The 18,193-nt window shown below is 36.0% G+C and overlaps 2 protein-coding genes across 2 annotated transcripts in view; one reads left to right on the top strand and one right to left on the bottom strand.

Moving 5' to 3' along the window:
* Positions 1–18,193, top strand: part of LOC140743577 (uncharacterized) — a 111,468-nt gene that overhangs the window by 42,928 nt on the left and 50,347 nt on the right. The window lies entirely within an intron of this gene.
* On the bottom strand, positions 1,353–3,301 carry LOC140743125 (sodium-dependent noradrenaline transporter-like). The gene has a single exon (XM_073074186.1). The coding sequence runs from the start codon at positions 3,284–3,286 to the stop codon at positions 1,454–1,456; it is 1,833 nt and encodes a 610-aa protein (XP_072930287.1). The 5' UTR covers positions 3,287–3,301; the 3' UTR covers positions 1,353–1,453.

The following is an 18,193-nucleotide window of genomic DNA, read 5'->3' as shown; positions in this document are numbered from 1 at the left end:
GTACCTTTTATAAGATTGAGGTAGCATAGCGTATGGTAAGTTCACAGCTGCCCATAAACATGTAACAAATTATATAGGACAGGGGCTTCACCTGAAACCCATTACATATGCGTTGAGACTTCTAAGGATTGTGGTCGCCTCATATGAAATTCAGCCGCCCTCCACCCCCTTCGACCGGAACGCAAGTAGTGATTCATGCTGGAAATTGATGTAGCGGTTAAACTACCCTTGTCTAACCATACCCTTTCTTTCACCTTCCATGCTATTTGCGAATTTCATAACATATAACTTGAAGGGCAGTATATGTTAATCAAATGCAAATAACACATTATCTAGAGTTATGAAGATATTTATTTTATTAATCCTTATAATAAATTTAACTTTCTAACATCGTCCGACTATGACGATACCTTTATTTATGAAAGAAAATTGATGCGTGGGCTTCAATCACGTTCCTCAAATTTGACACAATAAAATGATTATGGTTCCTAAATTAAACCTATTAAATACAAATTTTGATTTTCCTATAATTGTCATAGATTTCATTTCGAACGTTTCGCAAAAACGCCTGTCCATTGAAACGAAAAAAATCATTCATTAATACCTGTGGTAACGAACCGGCAACAGATTTTAAGTATTGTAGCGTCGTGCCTTTCTCGTCGACTTCCATTGATGGTCATGTATGATAGCATAACTGTATTATCTGTTATTAAAGAGGCATCGGATGCGTTACTGAACAAAAGTGATCGCGGCGAGGCTCACACATGATTGCGACATCGTAGGAGCAGACTGCTTGGCGCGCCACTTTTTTAAACGAATCTACCTATATATTTCTTACAAAAGTCGGATGACGGAGTGGGCGGCCACTCAGGCGACTTTCTTTTTTATGGCCTCCGAGAATGTAATAAATTTGATGAGTGTACTTGTCACACATCTAGAAGAAAGGTTAAATGGCCGATGCACGCTGTATCTTTCCAAAAACTAGAAATGTGTGTTTGTGATTTACCTATATATTCAAAAATATGTACATTAAAAACATTTATCATAAAATAGGAATTTAATATAACGCAGCCGCTCTCAGAAGTAGCATTGTTTATCAACAAAAAAAACAGTCGTTGTCTAAAAGAATAATTATGCATACTAAAATAACGATTTTATATATTGCCATACTTATGCTTATTAGGATATTTTTGGCGTTGAGTCATATTGATTCTTTTCGAATTACGCAATATCTAATACGAGTTTAACGTAATAGCCCGAAGCAATAATAATAATTATGTCTATGTATACAGAGTGAGTCACAAGCTCAGTATTATAACAATATCTACGTGGTAATATAAAAACTGATCACGACTGGTACGGAATAATTTTATTTCACATACTTCCATACGCTACAATTTAGTTCAACGACGCTAATAAATAGTGTGTACGAAAAATGTTTGTTACGGAATGATTACATTGAAAATCGTTGCTCTTCAAATTCGAACACCGTTCTCTTATTCGAGTTTTTCTGTCGCGTCAAGATCCCGGCCTGCAAGTGGTACTGACGGTACATGTACTCCTTAGTCATGGCCTGGGCTGAGAACATAGCTCTGCTTCGCTGAAGAATATCGCTCTTCGGACCCCAACTGGGATCCAGCCTGAACATACTTGAAAATCTTCTTTTGCATAAGGCTACTAGCAACTTTCCAGCACATCCGAACACAATGATACCACACATTGAACATAATATGTATTGGCCATATATATCTATGTTGATATTTACACTTTTGGGGTATGATTTGTAATAATAAATGCATTCACTACAAAATGAATATGCCAAAATTCCGCTCGCTAGTACCCAAGTGGTTCTCATGTAAATCGAGGGTTGGATTCCCAGCATAAAATGAACATCTTCTGAAAATTTGTGAACACCGTAGGACATCACAAAAACTATACATTCGATCATGGTGACAAATGTTGAGACTAAAGAAATATAGCGACGAAAAGCTATAGCATATGTTACTCCAATCTTACTCAGTAACGGAATTGATACTAAAAAAAGGACAATGACAGCCACAAGGCATGTTAATCCTGGGTAACTTGCAACTATTTCATTCCTTGCCGCAACCATTTCCAATAAATTGTAAAACACAAGCATGCTAGTGCAAAGACTTACGACGACATAGCAGCTGTACACGAGGATGAGCCAATAAAGTTTGTGGTCATATTCTGAGAGTAGTCTTGGAACTTTTTCAAACACCATTGACATTTGCATCTTAATAACGGATCCTGACGAAGTACTGTGTTGGTAGGCGTACGGACATGTCATCATAGCATTGGTGCAAATAACAAGGATACTAAAAACAGCACTAATAACCACACTCACAACACTATTGGAAAAGCAATTTGATCGAAATGAAACCGTTGACGTGAAATTAAACGTAAGCCCGGATCCGAGACCCAAATTGTACACGATCTGTTGAACTACATTTGAGAATCGAAATTTTTTAGCATAGTCCGTAAAATCCAAATCTAAGGCTTCTTCAAATTTAACCACAAGTCCCTTCTGGACCATCGATCCCATCATAACTGGTATGTAACTTAAAATGGGATATATAGGCAAGCAGTTTACAAACCAATTCAAGGATTGTTTTCTTTTGAAGCAACTTATGTATAGAAAGGCGCACACTAGCCCAGACGCGAGGCATACTCTCCAAGCTATGTAGAACTTAGCTTTATTATGTTGTAACACATAGTTCCTCCAATATTGGTATTCCGGGAAAGTTTGGTAGATGCTGTCACAGTAGTTGGCCTGCCGGCGATGTCTCACACAATCTTCGGTGATTGTATAATTTCTGATGAGAATATTACAATTCCTCGTGCTCCAAGGCCCGCATTGGTAGTATGGAATAGGATTCTCGAAGCTTATGAGAAAATAATGGACACTGAAGGAGACGAACGTGTGATTATAAAATAAAATTAAAACTTGCCATAAGATAAGTATATAACCAGTGTATGATAAGCCCGGGCGAATCCTCCAAACGTCGATACAGTCGCGTCCAGTAAATTGGCCAATTATTGACTCCATGTAAAATAGAGGAATTCCAAGGAATAAGTAAAGCAGGAAGATAGTGATGACGCAGCCAGCTGTGCCATGGGATGAGGCGATAGTCGGAATACTGTTAATATTACATACTCCAATTGTCTGGCATAATAAAACCATTAACTGAATTCGTTTTGAACGGTTTGTCATTTTCAATAGAAGTAAATTTAACACATTTTCTAAAATTGATATCTTGACCATCTAGATCAAAAGATTAGTAACAAGGCAATTATCTATATAGTAGCAATAAATCGGATTTGGACGGAAAAGTTTCATTCACAAGTTATTACTACTTGTGGGCCGTCGATCTAAAGTATACGTCAACTATCAAACGATGTTAGTGTGAAACGCGATAGAAATTTTTAGAAGAAAATGAATCTCAACTAACAAAATTGTTAGAAGGCAAAAATTGGTCAACTCACGATATTCTCTTTGGTCATTTTGGTAATTTTGGTTACAGTTTTTAAGATCACAATTTTATTAAATTACCGTGAAAATAAAAAAACTTTTTACTTGGGGAAATCGAAAAATCACTCATGTAGGTGACAACTACTTAATGTTTTCGAAACCTCCACGTGTAAAAAAACGTTTGTCGACTATACTAAAGTATTCAGCAGAGCATAAATGTAAGCAACATATATAGATTTATTTTAAGGTTATCTGTGTCACTAATGTTTTTCTTTTTAATTGTCATAATTGTACAATTCCTCAATTCCACGTAGCACATTAGCGCTAATCTACCGGCTCCTCGAGCTCGGTTTTATTATGAGATTTAGCTGATTATACGAATGATACTGATCAGTAATTACACAGGTTCGTAACTGCTGCATTGTTTAAACTAACTCATTACTTGATTTGCATGAACAGAACAAGACTAGGCTTCACGGGCAATTCAGCGAGCGTGTAGGCGTGGAGTAAGCTGGGTTACACATCCATTATAATAGCAATAACACACGCGAGCGGTGGGACATCATGTCTACCTTGTTGGGTCACTTTAGATTCAATAGTCGTATCAAATTTAGAAGCAGATGGTAAAATCGGTATGGTTCGATTGGGAGGTACATTTCAGCTTAAAAGCAGGTCTTGCACCTTTCAGCTTAAAAGCGGTGGAAGGGATGCCGGCTATCTTACATATCAACAAATTATTACGACGCCGCCGCATTAGTTTTCGACTTCAGGTAGAACGGTTTTATTTGGAGCTAGTTCCAGATGTCCATGGGCGGCATTGACAAATTACCATAGGGTGGACAACATGCTCGTCTGCTAGGTCTGTATTATAAAAATATTTTATGACAGGGTAAATCCAATTTAGGGAAAAAAGGTAAAGGTCTGTGTAATACGAGTATTTAGTACGAGCGTATGAATTTGAAAGCTTTCTTTCTTTGTCCATGCTAAAATATGTATATCAAATGAGTCTAAGCTCGATGGGGTAGCGTTCTTTAACTACTGAGGTTCCCAGCCAACTTCTAGCTTATTTGACCCGAACAAACTTACATAGACATATCGTTACATAGACATACATGGCAAGTTAAATAAAAGGTTGCAATAATATTATTTCTGGAATTTACTAAGTAGGGTTAAAATATAAGCTTTTAACAGTTTCTCTAAAAATAGTTCTCTCAGAAAATAGTGTTTTTGTCACACGCTGTCAAAATGAACTACCAATATTCATGTATTCATGCGCTTATTTAGTATAGGATAGGCTCGTCCTTTATGAAGTAGAGGAGCACTATTGAAATATATATAGAAGAGTATAAGTAGAGTAATTAAGTTATAAACACTCGAGACTCTTGCCAAGCAGTGTGACGTTTATAAGAGAAAGTTTAAATAAGGATTGACTACGCGTACCAATAAATATAACTGGTATTTTTATAACCGAAACACCATGGGCTTATTAAACCACCGCAGGTAAGGTAATAACTTCAGGTGTCGAGTAGATAATGAAATTGCAATTGATAAAGTGTAGTTTCACTTAGTCTTAATACATTCTGTGATATAGGACCGGATTCGATGCTGATAATAATGAATCGGCGAGGCTTTCTTGTTACTAGATTTCGAAATTCGACCACAATTAAATTTTTTCAGTTTTTGCAAAACAACTCGTCAATAATTACTTAACAAAAAATGGTTTACTCTGCCTGTTATAGTCCGCGCCAAGCTGCTAGTCCGCTCCGAATATAGAAACGAGTCGCTTTGCAACAGCAAATTGCAGATATTAGAGGTACGAAGACAGCGCGGGACTCTCCCGGCTCTCGCCCGCGGGTACATAGCTGCGTTAGCAAGCCCTTACATTACGAAGTATATATGCTAACTATACCTGCGCACAACAAATTCAGAGCGGACTAGTAGTTTGGCGCGGACTATAGGTATATTCGTAAAGAAAATATTTGGTAATATCTAGTCACGCAAAACTAAACTGATCATTCCTAATCAAATTACTTTATTATAAGAAATTAATCATTTTTGAAAGTCAAATAAGTAGTTGCACTTTTGATGACCGCGCGATTCATCAGAACTTTTGAAGTTATAGGTTGAGTATGTGTAGTGTAAAAATTACTACGTGACTGTTGTTGCGTGCGCAGACTGCGACTGAAGTTATTATGATTTCAACCCACTTTAATCCCACTGCTGGTGCCAGGTCTCACAGAATGAGCAGGGTTAGGCCATTACCCTTGCAGGCCAAGTACGGGTTGGTACTTCCCATACAATTGAGAACGTTTTTAAACATCTCTCTGGCAAGTTAGTTAGTTAGTTTCCTCACAAAGTTTTTGTTCACCATTCAAACATATAAAAATTAATTTCTAATACGCACATTAGTTTAAATAATCGAAGGTTAGGCTATACTATCACTGTTTGTTACGGCCCTACAATAATAGCTATTTTTCTTTACTTTAGTTTTAGTTTTTGTTTTATTTTTATTTTTTTAGGATCGGCGTTTCGTATTTGACAATAGCATCGATGTTATCATATTTTGCACATCAAAAATGTGTGTTTTAACAACTGTGTTAAAAATTACCGCGTTTTCTCGATCAGTATCTGCAATCAGCGTCCGTCAGCTGAAACGACAGTCAGGCGTGTGCTGGGTGTAGCGATGTATCTATCTTCCCAAAAGCAGTTAAACTGTCTGATGGGACACTTAAATATGTAAAAGGATATATGAAGTAGTATTTATGCCAGGAAGTCGTATGTAATATTCACGATACTATTATTATTATAATATAAGAGTATCAGACGAGCATGCAATCCACGTGATGGTAAGTAGCTACTGCTCATGGACATCTGTAATCAAGATAGGATATTTTTACGTTTCTACCGCCATAGATGCGTCGGACTAAACTGTAACGCCTCAGAAACGTATGTCTCCACCATCTCCACTTACCACACCCTTCAAAACAGAACACAACAACCCTCAACACTACTGGTATCAGACAGAAGTAGGTGTAGGGGTGGTGCCGGAGTCGAACCACACAAGGTTCTACCACCGTCCTATTAGATTCGGCCTCAGACTTCTATCGAGTTATTTTATATTCAATTTATTCATTGAAATTCTAGATAAATACATGATATTTCATTACGGTAATGCACATATTACGTGTCACACATGAGTCACCGAATACATTAAATTAATGTCGATTATATCTTACGTGGATTATATGTAAGAACAATATAATATTATGTCCTTACTTAACAGTCTTTTCCATAATTCACAATTCCATTAATAATATTCTTACGTTTGTATACGTAGTTATATTAGGATTTGGTAGAATCCTAATTAATGAATTAAGATATTTTTTTACATCAAAATCAAATCATAACGAACTTTACATTTAAATCTAAATATATATAACTCAAAGGTGACTGACTGACATAGTGATCTATCAACGCACAGCCCAAACCACTGGACGGATCGGGCTGAAATTTGGGATGCAGGTAGATGTTATGACGTAGGCTTCCGCTAAGAAAGGATTTTGATCAGTTCTACCCCCAAGGGGATAAAATAGGGGACGAAAATATTACTTCGTAACGCGAGCGAAGCCGCGGGCAAAAGCTCGTATAACAACAGTTCATATTGATGACTATGGACGATGTTGGCCGCATATTGTCTAACCTTCACACTCTGTCGACGATTGTCGATGCTTGTTGTCACCGACTGTCGTCGACTGCCCCTGCTTGTGGTCACCGACTGTCGTCGAGTATCGCACCCTGTAGTCACCGACTGTCATAAATGTCGGTCACGACACTTTCAACATCGACGTCATATAACACACATACTCACATGCTTATGTATTATTAATTACATCAAATCGTTACAGCAATTTCTTATTCGTAATCAAACACATATGTACATTCGTGGATACAAATACATGCATTCTTAAAATCTTACACAGTTACGCGTTATCAGACATCGTCAAATACCGAATTATCGTAAATGTGAAATATTACATCAGCTATCTAAACAACTGAGCACTATATTATCTCATAATGCCGGAGTAGCTGGCCATATGCGATCGGCAAGTGTTCGTTCAAAAATAATTAAACTAACTCGAATATGGGTCAGCAAACAAAGGTGGGGTTCGCGAAATAGTCTATTTTTTGACTTTATCTTTAGGTATGTTGCAGGATTGATTAGATAATAGTAAGAGATAAATACGCTTGAGTAAATAAAAGATGCATATTTTTCACCGATAGCACGCGGTCCGCCATTTTCAAGTACCTAAGTGTGTTCTGCACTTCTTTTGCGTTTTGCAATGTGTGCGCAGCGAGCTCGCGTACTTTTTCCAATTTTATCGGTAAAGTTACTGACGTTTTATTCAAAATCAATACGAATATTAAAGTAAACTATGTTATTTCTATTTAGGTACATTTTTGTTTATATGACAGTAAAATGGAAAGTGTGAATCATATTTTCCTACAATATCTTAAATGCACGGCCCTTGTCTGACACGTTCTATGTCTGTAGATAAAAATGAAACTTGAATGTTCCGCTAACTCATTAAACTACTATTATAAATTATCGCAAAATCAAAGAAATGTTTAATTGCTCCATTACGACAACAAAAAGACCCCGTAGATTACACAAGTTCTTTGGACCTCCCAAAGAATTTAGGCCCCTCTAAGATACCATTTGATTCATTTACAAAAAGAAAAAAACAGTTATACAAATAAATACATATATGAAAAAGCACTAAGTATTGGTACTATCGGTATTACGGTATTACACAATTTAAAAATTTATCAATTAAAATCAAGGATCCTAGCAAAATAAATAAGACATATCGTTAGAGAACTATAAGAGAGTTATTTAATAAGTTTTATATTTGGACGTAGTTATGCAAAATAGATCCAACCACAAAAACTAACTTTTGAGAAAATAGGTCTTTTAGTAAAACTGGTATATTAAAATTTGGTATATTAAATTGGTATATTGTTGTACCATGCAGCTTGAATATTTTTTTCATATACGAAAGTTGATGTGGAGATGCCATTTGTGATAGTAACTAAAAACGGTTTTTGTGGGTTGGACCATTTTGTATAACTACGTCAATTTAATATTATGCTTAATTATGTTAAATTTATAACAGAATAGTGATTGATATTGACAATGACTTGAATTTTTACTACGCGGCAAATGTATATTAGTGAATGCAGTGGTTATCATTTATCAGCGCGAATGTGACGCCGGTGCTCATTAGATTACAACTGTAATACGATTAAATCGTCATGCCTCCATTTTATTGATATTTTCCTTGTCTAAATAAATATTTGTCAACCAATGTTGTCACTATGTCGTACTTATAAAAACGACAGATTTTCGGTTAGTGGTCGATCATATCATCTATATCGATCATAATCGATATAGATGATATGAAGATTGTTTTTAATATAAGAGTAGCCGACGAGCATACAGTCCACCTGGTGGTAAGTGGCTCATGGATATCTGCAATCCAAGCCAGGTAAGAGTAGATTCCTACCTGAGGTAGACCAAAATTGCCACTGCCCCTGAGGACGAAGCTGGCATGACACGGAAAAGTATATCTCCCTTAACTCACCATTCCAACCACAACACAACAGTGTTTAACACAGCTGTGGCGTGGCAAATACGTGTGGCGGTGGTGCCGCCGGAGTCGAACCATAGCGGGTTCTACCACCTTTAAATGTATTAGATTGTTTCAATTGATAAGGCCCTAAATCGTCAATACCACACAAAGAAAGAATATCGGTTGACAAAGATACAGGTAGATACTGAAATGTATATGTTGAAGTGCGCTCAGTAGTTGAACTTCAACCTTTATCTTAGTTTTTTATATTATTGATCCTCACTAAAATTCGTCAATAGTTGCCAAACAAATAAAAATCAATATTAGACTAGGGGTCGACACCTGTACCCTTATCCTTATATGGGTTTTTACGTTTTTGCAAAAATGACTGTTTTCGTATTTGTTTACGTATTTGTCCATACATTTCCAATCAGCGCCCCTAGCGGACATTATCAGAACTAATTGGAAATACAAGAACAGTAAAACCATAAAAACTGATACTAAGGAGACTGTTCTTCATGTTATTATTCATTTCCGTTAAATAAAATATTACAATAAGAAATCTTCTTATTTAACCTGCGATCGTTTGAATTGAAGCAAATTATTGCATAAATGTTCGTTGAAAGTGGGTAAGGTTTCTAGAGCTTCCTATATTCCCTCAGATCTGTAGAATAGTATTGAATGCTATCATTCCACGTCTAGTGAAGTTGTGCGACGTTATCGTCCGAGTATCTTGTACAAACAGGCCGGTTTGGACCGGCCACTATTGATTTTGACTGATTGCCGGTCGCAAGTGACCGTTATTTAATCTGTTTATACATACAAGACGTCGTCAATTGCTTGTCCTTATTCGTACTTACATATATATAATAATTTACCCAAATTTTTGTTAAGTTTTCCCGGTGTTGTCGGAGCTATTGTTTGAGCTTAATATTTTTACGCTTATATATAGATGTAACATATACACAGCAGTCATAGATTAGTAAAGATACTTCGCCGCCTTGAAATTGAATGAAGCCACAAACGGCTTATTTTAGTAAGTTCTTTTTTTGAATTCTTGACAAATAAAAACATTTTTAGAGAAAATATACGAATAAATAACTAATACTGCGTAATTTACGTAATAAATAAATAATTATTTCAACTATTTTAGGGACATTTTAGCACGGAGACGTGGCAAAACTTTTTCACGCAACTATTTCTATTCTCAAAACTGGGTACATTTTCTTGTTAGGAGTGAGTAATCTCTACTAATCTATGACGGCAGTAAGCTAATACGTCGCGGACTGTCGCTAGCCCTCGTTATCGACGGTCGCCAGCAACGGTTCGTGACAGTCGGTGACAGTCGTCAGCAACCTGTGACAATTACTCTGGTCTTCTTCTGGTCACCGCCTTTAGTTAGTGACTTCTCAAATGTCGGCAATAGATAAAGCGAAAAACGCAGAGAAATAGCAGTTTATTATGGCTTCCCCCATTTATTTTCAAGTTATTTTTAATATTTGTTGTTATAGCTGACACCATTACACATACCTACTCTGTAAAAAACCAAGAGTTTATCTATTACTGAACAAGAGAGCCCTGTGGCAAACAGAGAGATGGACTAAACTAAGGCTTAGAAGTAGGATTCCATGTTTACCCTTTGGGTACAAAACCCTGAAACATGTGACGCAAGTTCCTATTTATTCACAGGACGTTTAGAAGCACATAGGCAGGTTGGCAATGCAGTCTTCAAAAGATAAGTCAAGATAAGCTGACTCGCCTCGCAACTTACTTAGTCGCTCTTGCAAGAAGAGATTTAATAAGCGAGAATGCTAAATCTACTTATAATACCCTCGATAACGATAATCGCCAGTATTTTGTATTGTCATTTCATGCCACAATAGTGTGGAATGTGTTTGTTTATTTTTTATCGAGTTATAGTATTTACGGGTGGAAAAAAATACGTTACCTATGAAATTGGCTTAGAGAAAATAGTGTTTTAAAATTAGTTTTTTTATTAATTGAACGCCAAAAACAATAGATTTTACAAAAAATCGAAAAGCGCACATAGGAATCATTGCGAAGATCTTGCAAATGACTAAACCGAGTAAATAGACCGACTTTATAATAATTTAAATTTTTATTTATAGTTTAAGAGGATTCATATAAGCGGACTCATATTTAATTTATGATTTCACTAAATCCAATTCGAGTACAACTCGACTTTTTTACAAAACCTTGTTTTTCTTCTCTGAGATTTAAAAATATCGGAAGTCGATTAAAACAAAAATTTTATACAAACGACACTAATCTATACTAATATTATAAACAGGAAACTTTGTTTGTTTTTTGTTTGATTGTAATGAATAGGCTCAAAAACTACTGGACCGCTTTTAAAAATTCTTTCACCATTCGAAAGCTACACTATCCACGAGTAACATAGGCTATATTTTATATGAAATATATTTGATCAATAGATTTTGAGGCGGTACAAAGTTTGCCGGGTCAGCTAGTGGACAAATAAAGCGCTTCTCCCTAAGTATTTCACTTTTAATTAAACGTAACACATACCCAAGCATTATTGAGTAATTACTCAATAATGCTTGGGTATGTGTTACGTGTGTGTGGCTTGTAATTACAAGCACTGGCATAGTTGCATCGTTTCATTTTCAATGACCATTGCGTTCCTATCTGTCGTTCCGTATTGCGAGTGTCACGCAAAACCCAACAAAAAAGCCAGCAGGTTGAAGGTATGCAGATTTGGCCAGCGGTATGCACGATTTCAATAACTTTAATGCACAGATGTAGTCTCCGAATAGACTCCTAAAAAATAACAGTAATAGTCATGTGGACTGCTTGCTGATTGGCACTCACAAAAGCGTGTCATTTATTGAGATTTTTATTTCGAGGCACCTAGTTTAAGGTGAACTGTTTAAAAAATTATAAATAAGGTATACTTAGGTTAATTATTTTAGGTTTATTATTAGTACGCGCAGACAGTATCCATGTATTCAACCCCTTAAATTGCAAAAAATCCTATCTTAGAGGATACATCGTAATATAAACTTGTTCAAATTGCATGATTATAACTTTTAATGCACTGTACCTAAACATATAAGCCGAAATTACGAAATGGATCGAATCTAAATTAATTTCGTCGCCATGGCTTTTAAGAGGTTTAATTCAGTTTCGAATACTAATATTACCAGAAAGTGTTCTTCATTGGTGGTTAAAGCCACAGGAATTTACTGATGTTCCTAATACTAATATTATTAAATTCCCTACGGTTCCTAATACTAATACTATTAAATTCCCTACGGTTCCTAATACTAATATTATTAAATTCCTACATTGGACGTCTATTTTGTTACTCCATCCGTGCTTTAATGAAACCTGTAGGTAATCTAGCAAATGTTTAAGCTCGCGTGCCATTCCAACTGTTTTATTGTTCGACATTTAACCGTTGACTGCTAACTTCACTCCTAGATAGCTATAATAATGTTAGGGTTAACTATTTTTTTATTAACATAACTTTAAGTAAGCTTAACTATAAAAGTTAATAAAACCGGTTTTTCTTGCGTAAGCTTTTGGAGCTTATAATTGGATAGATAACTAGCTTTTATCTGCGGCTTTACTCGTGGTTAGTGACTTTTATCTATAAGTACCTAGGAAACAGTATTTTTCGGGGTACCCTATATACATTTCTGAATCTTTTCCTTACAGCAAATCTAATATAGATAGTTAAGGCGTGAAAGTTTAACAAACAAACAAACTCATATTCGTGTTTACTATTAGATACGATTAGGATAAGAAGTAGGTGTATTGATATAGTAATTTAGATTAAAAAGTGATAATCTATGGGGTACAAACTCGATATTATGATACAGGGGTCCTAAGCCTTTCACCTTAGAAGAAAACTCCTGCCCAACAATGGGAACAGTATAACGTCGATGGTAATGTATAATAAACATATTTTCTTCTTGTTTCTGTAATTAGAGTGTTACTAATTAAAGTTCAATATACGCACTCGCACTCTGTACCCTTACCATGAGTTTTTACGTTTTGACAAATATGACTGTTTTGGTATTTGTTTACGTATTTGCCCTTACTATTTCCAATCAGCGCCCCTAGCGGATTATGTCAGAACTTGGAAATTGTATGGACCATTACGTAAACAAATACCAAAACAGTCATATTTGTCGAAACGTAAAAACTCATGGTAAGGGTACTGTTCTGTTCTGGCGTACAAATATTTTATATAACTGTACAATCATATTACATATAATACAAATGAATAGCAACAATGAAGTGAAATACTGACAGCCACTGAACGGAATATCGAAATCGTGACTCAATGTGGACGTGTCTAAAATAAACTTTGAGTAGAATTACTATAGTCTCATTTGCATTATCCGTTTATCTTGCCAACATTTCATGTCGATAATGCTGTCCCTTTCTAGTGTTGGAGGCGTGATTCGCCATTTCAATCGGAATTACGTAGCGCAACCGTATAATATATACCCGTCCTTGTCTACCACTGTAGCGACCCTTGACCGATCGATTTTAGTGAATGTGACCGGACCGTTTTCCGAAACATTTAATTATTCGAAGTAGTGAGAGATTTAATAAAGTTAATTCGAGACACAGTGATCATACGTGATTGCCATGTGGCGCAGTTAGCTGGTGACCTGCTTAGAGGTCATCGGCCGGTTTTTATTGTAAAATTATATGCGTATCTCATTCATACCTGCTTCTAATTCTAACATTTTTTACATATCTCATTGTCACGGGCGTGATTGATAAACATTTGTAAATGTCTTAGCTTTGCTTTGATTAAGTTATTTTTTGTACACTGCACTAGTTGTCCTTATTTTAATCGTATGTTAAATAGGTCTGTTACAACACTAATTAATAAAGTCGATAATTTAAATAAGTGTCTCCAATGACTTCAGAAATTTGCATCAAAACATATTACAGTAGTAGACTTGTAAAATATAATATCGTGAAATTGTCATATTATGTAATTTTTCATGACTATCCTTTACACCCTACCACGCGCCTCTATTACATATTTCTAGAAGGGCCACTCTAATTAATTTGTATATCTTTATAAATACTCGTAATAAAGTAGTGATGCACTCATATGAAGTTCAGTCTCTCAATCTGCAGGTCCGAAGTTCCAATCCCAGTCACTCTTGATTTATAAGTTACTAGCTGACCCGGCAAACTTTGTACCGCCTCAAAATATATTTATCAAATATATGTCACATAAAATATAGCCTATATTACGCGTGGATAATGTAGCTTTTGAATGGTGAAAGAATTTTTAAAATCGGTCCAGTAGATTTTGAAGGGCAACGCGCTAAGAGAACTCCGGTTGCGTTCCTCTGGAGATCCCGGAGTCGTCTACGCAGCGCTGAGGACGGCCACCGGGGGGGTTTTAGTACGGTAAGAATCCCACATAACCCCGTGCCGCTCCTACGGTACAGGGTACCATTTGAAGGTTTCCCCCTCGTAAATAAAAAAAAAGGTGGACAGTATGCTGCAATGAAAGGTAAGCATTTATAAATGTGTCCATCCAGAGTAACAAAGCTTTGAACCCAATAGAAAGCAACGAATCGATAATTTCTTATGAGATAGCTTGATTTAAGATTGAATATTATATGATAGATAAAAGTTATCCAGGTCTTTTAAACTTAACCTTAAGAAAATATTGTCTTCTCTCTTTTAGTGTCTTGATAGTAAAAAATATTTGATTTAAATGTATGATCGTATGCATGAACGAAATAAATCGGCGCTGGTCGATAAAATCTGGTTTTATGACGTCACTAAACACGGGTAGCCATACCTTTATGTCCCATAACAATGACAGACGGTTATTGCGTATGGATGGCTCCGATTATACAGACCGTTCATAAATGTATGTGAAAACAATCCTGTAATAATGTGTAAACGATCGATAAAACACGCAATGCGCTATTGGAGCTTGATTCGATCACACCTGCATAACTCAATGATATTGTCAACTTTTTAGGGTTCCGTACACATAAGGCAAAAACGGAAGTGTGTTACTATGCCTCCGCTATCTATCCGTCCGTCTACCACAGGGCTCTATCATTCGAACCGTAATAGATAGGCACTTGAACATTTGCAGAGTATGCATAGTGGTAGCCGCTATAATAACAAACACTAAAAATAAAAATGGTTAAAAATAAATTGAAAAGAAACTGCTGTTTTTTGACGGTTTTCGCTTTATCCATTCATCATCAACCCATTATTGTCCCACTGCTGGGGATGGGTCTCTTCTCAGAATGAGAAGGATTAGGCCGTAGCCCACCGCGCTGGCCAAGTGCGTATTGGTAGACTTCACATACCTTTAAGATTTTTTTTAAATCTCTCAGATGTGCAGGTTTCCTCACGATGTTTTACTTCACCGTTTTTTAAGCAAGTGATAATTAATTTCTAATACGTACATAACTTGGAAAAATCAGAGGTGCGAGCCTGGGATTAGAACTTCGGACCTCTCGTTCGAGCGGCCGAGTTTCTTAACCATTAGGCTATCACTGTTTTATCCATTAGACCGTTTTATTAATCTATGAACCCTAATAGGTAAACAATTCTAATTTTCATTGCATGACTTGAATATTTCTTACCTGAGGTTGGCTACAGATGTGTTGCTACCTCTGAGGACTAAGTTGGAACGCCTTGTATAAATGTATTTGCTTAACCAACCAAACAGCAGCATAATAGTATTGTTAATAGGTAGCTGTGCGGTAACTCCGGAGTCGAACCAAGAAGAGTATTACCTTCAAAGAAGACCTAATAAACAATTATGTACCCTGAAAGACAACATGTTGGTATTACGTATATGTATAATACATGTATACGCTACTAATACCTACTAATATATAAACATGAATATTTTGTTCAATATCTTATACATAAAATTCTCGTATCACAATGTTAGTTACTGTACTCCTCCGAAACAGCTTTACCGATGTTCACCAAATTTTATATGCATATTCAGTAGGTCTGAGAATCGGCTACTATCTATTTTTCATATCCCTAAGTGATAAGGGTTGTTCACCCTTAACATTTTTTATAAATTTTTGAACAACATTTTGTGGCTTTAAAAATACATACACCCCTAATTTTTTACCCTTTTATCACCAACCCCTTATTTTTTAATAGCCATTTCAGTAATTTCATCATTTTTCATACCGCTCGATGTTAGATTTTTTTTATTTTTATATGGCAACACAAAGTTTGCCGGGTCAGTTAGTTTTATTGTATAATGAGTATTGCTTAATTAGTGACAGATAATATTATTGTTCTCTTACCAATGCCCATTTAATACGTTCAATAACAATCAATCTATATTTGCGATCGACACCTTTTGCAAAGCAATTATACACACGTAAATGTCTTCGATTGAAACAATAGACTATCGATTACTTTTACTTTATTAACGGTTTATCGATTGGTGTGTTGAATTTAAATTTTATTCCTTATGTTTTTTATATCGATCTTTTATTTTGCTTTAGAGCATTCAGTAAATTAAAGAATAGGTCAACAATCGGAACTATTTCCTGACATAATAATATAAAATATCTATGTATTAAAAATGTATAAAATATCTTAAATTGTAAAATTCTGTGCACAGAACGTGGTAGAATTCGGTAGAGACTTGTGAGTGATAACTCTTATTTATTCTTCAAATGTTACAACCAATGGTAAATTATTGAAATAAAAAAACCTTGAGGCTTTTACTCCTGTATCCCAAAGCAATGATTGTGAGAACGTCAACTTTAAATAATCCCTTAAATATTTATGCGTAATAAAACAACAAGAAAATATTACCCATTGTCGATTCAACCAACGTTGACTATTATCTTTCTGATGACAAATGAGTTTAAACCTCTCTGCCACATCCAATAAAGTGACAATGTCACGAGCCATCGGAATTATTTATTGACGATGCATACATCGCTGCTTTGGTACTGATTTTCGAAATGAACAGGGAAGTAGTGTGTTAATATTCAGAGTACAAACCAAAACATCAGATACCCGTCAGAGTGGAGGGTTAAGCCGATTTAGATGGAGCCGATACAAGGAAGGACGCGATAACGCTAATTCTAAATAAGTATGTTTATCCAAGTTTGCGTCTGCGCAAACGAAATAATAATTCCAATCCCAATGTACAGGTAATTACATACAGCGTAACCCAGAACTTAATCATAATCCGAATAACGTATAGAAATTAGTAAAATAGCGTTATTATAAACAAAAAAAAAAATATCGACCCCTAAAACTTAAAATAATTTCATAAAAGACGAAAATCAGTTTAGTGAGTTTATAATCAAGTAATTTATTGTTGTTGTTTGGTGTATGTAAAAGATGAACTTGTAATACACATCATTTACGTTCATTTAACGCCTTCTTTGGTTACAAAAATGTTAAGTATTCCTATCCACGTATTAAGGTAAGTTTCATGGTAATCTTTCTACTTACTAACTTGACTGACTTACTTTGATGACTTGGTTAAGCGTCACCATCGAAAACATTAGGCATTAACTATCTCATTATCTAGCTCATAAGTTTTCATGTGAGTAATAACGAAATAGTTTGTAACGAAAATGATATATATGGCATTATACGCTTCGTAAGGAATATAATGAGTGAAATTAAATTATGTGAACATATCGATTGTGGTACAGGCATAGAAAGTGGCGCGGCCTACGGCCCGGCTACCTCGCCCGCGGGCGTTCGACGAGAGCTTCTTACGCGAGCTTACGACTACGACCGTCGTGACCGGCGACTACGTTGGTCGTCCTGCACTGATAAATTAAATCATGTGTATCGATCGAGGTACGGGCATAGAAAGTGGCGCGGCTACAGCCCTGCCACCTCGCCCGCGGACGTTCGACGTGAGCTTCTTACGCGAACTTACGACTACGACCGTCGTGCCCGGCGACTACGTTGGTCGTCCTGCACTGATAAATTAAATCATGTGAACATATCGATCGAGGTACAGACATAGAAAGTGGCGCGGCCTACGGCCCGGCTACCTCGCCCGCGGGCGTTCGACGAG

This window comes from Epargyreus clarus, unplaced genomic scaffold (genome assembly GCF_041222505.1).
Source record: "Epargyreus clarus isolate Ecla_fem2 unplaced genomic scaffold, WU_Ecla_fem_2.2 ptg000007l, whole genome shotgun sequence".
NCBI classification, from domain to species: Eukaryota; Metazoa; Arthropoda; class Insecta; order Lepidoptera; family Hesperiidae; genus Epargyreus; species Epargyreus clarus.
The sequence above is the reverse complement of the archived record's forward strand: the minus strand, read 5'-3'. Positions and strand labels throughout refer to the sequence as shown.

Bases quoted from the DNA above. Each gene is read 5' to 3' on its own strand.
- LOC140743125 (XM_073074186.1), bottom strand. From the start codon at position 3,286: ATGGTCAAGATATCAATTTTAGAAAATGTGTTAAATTTACTTCTATTG.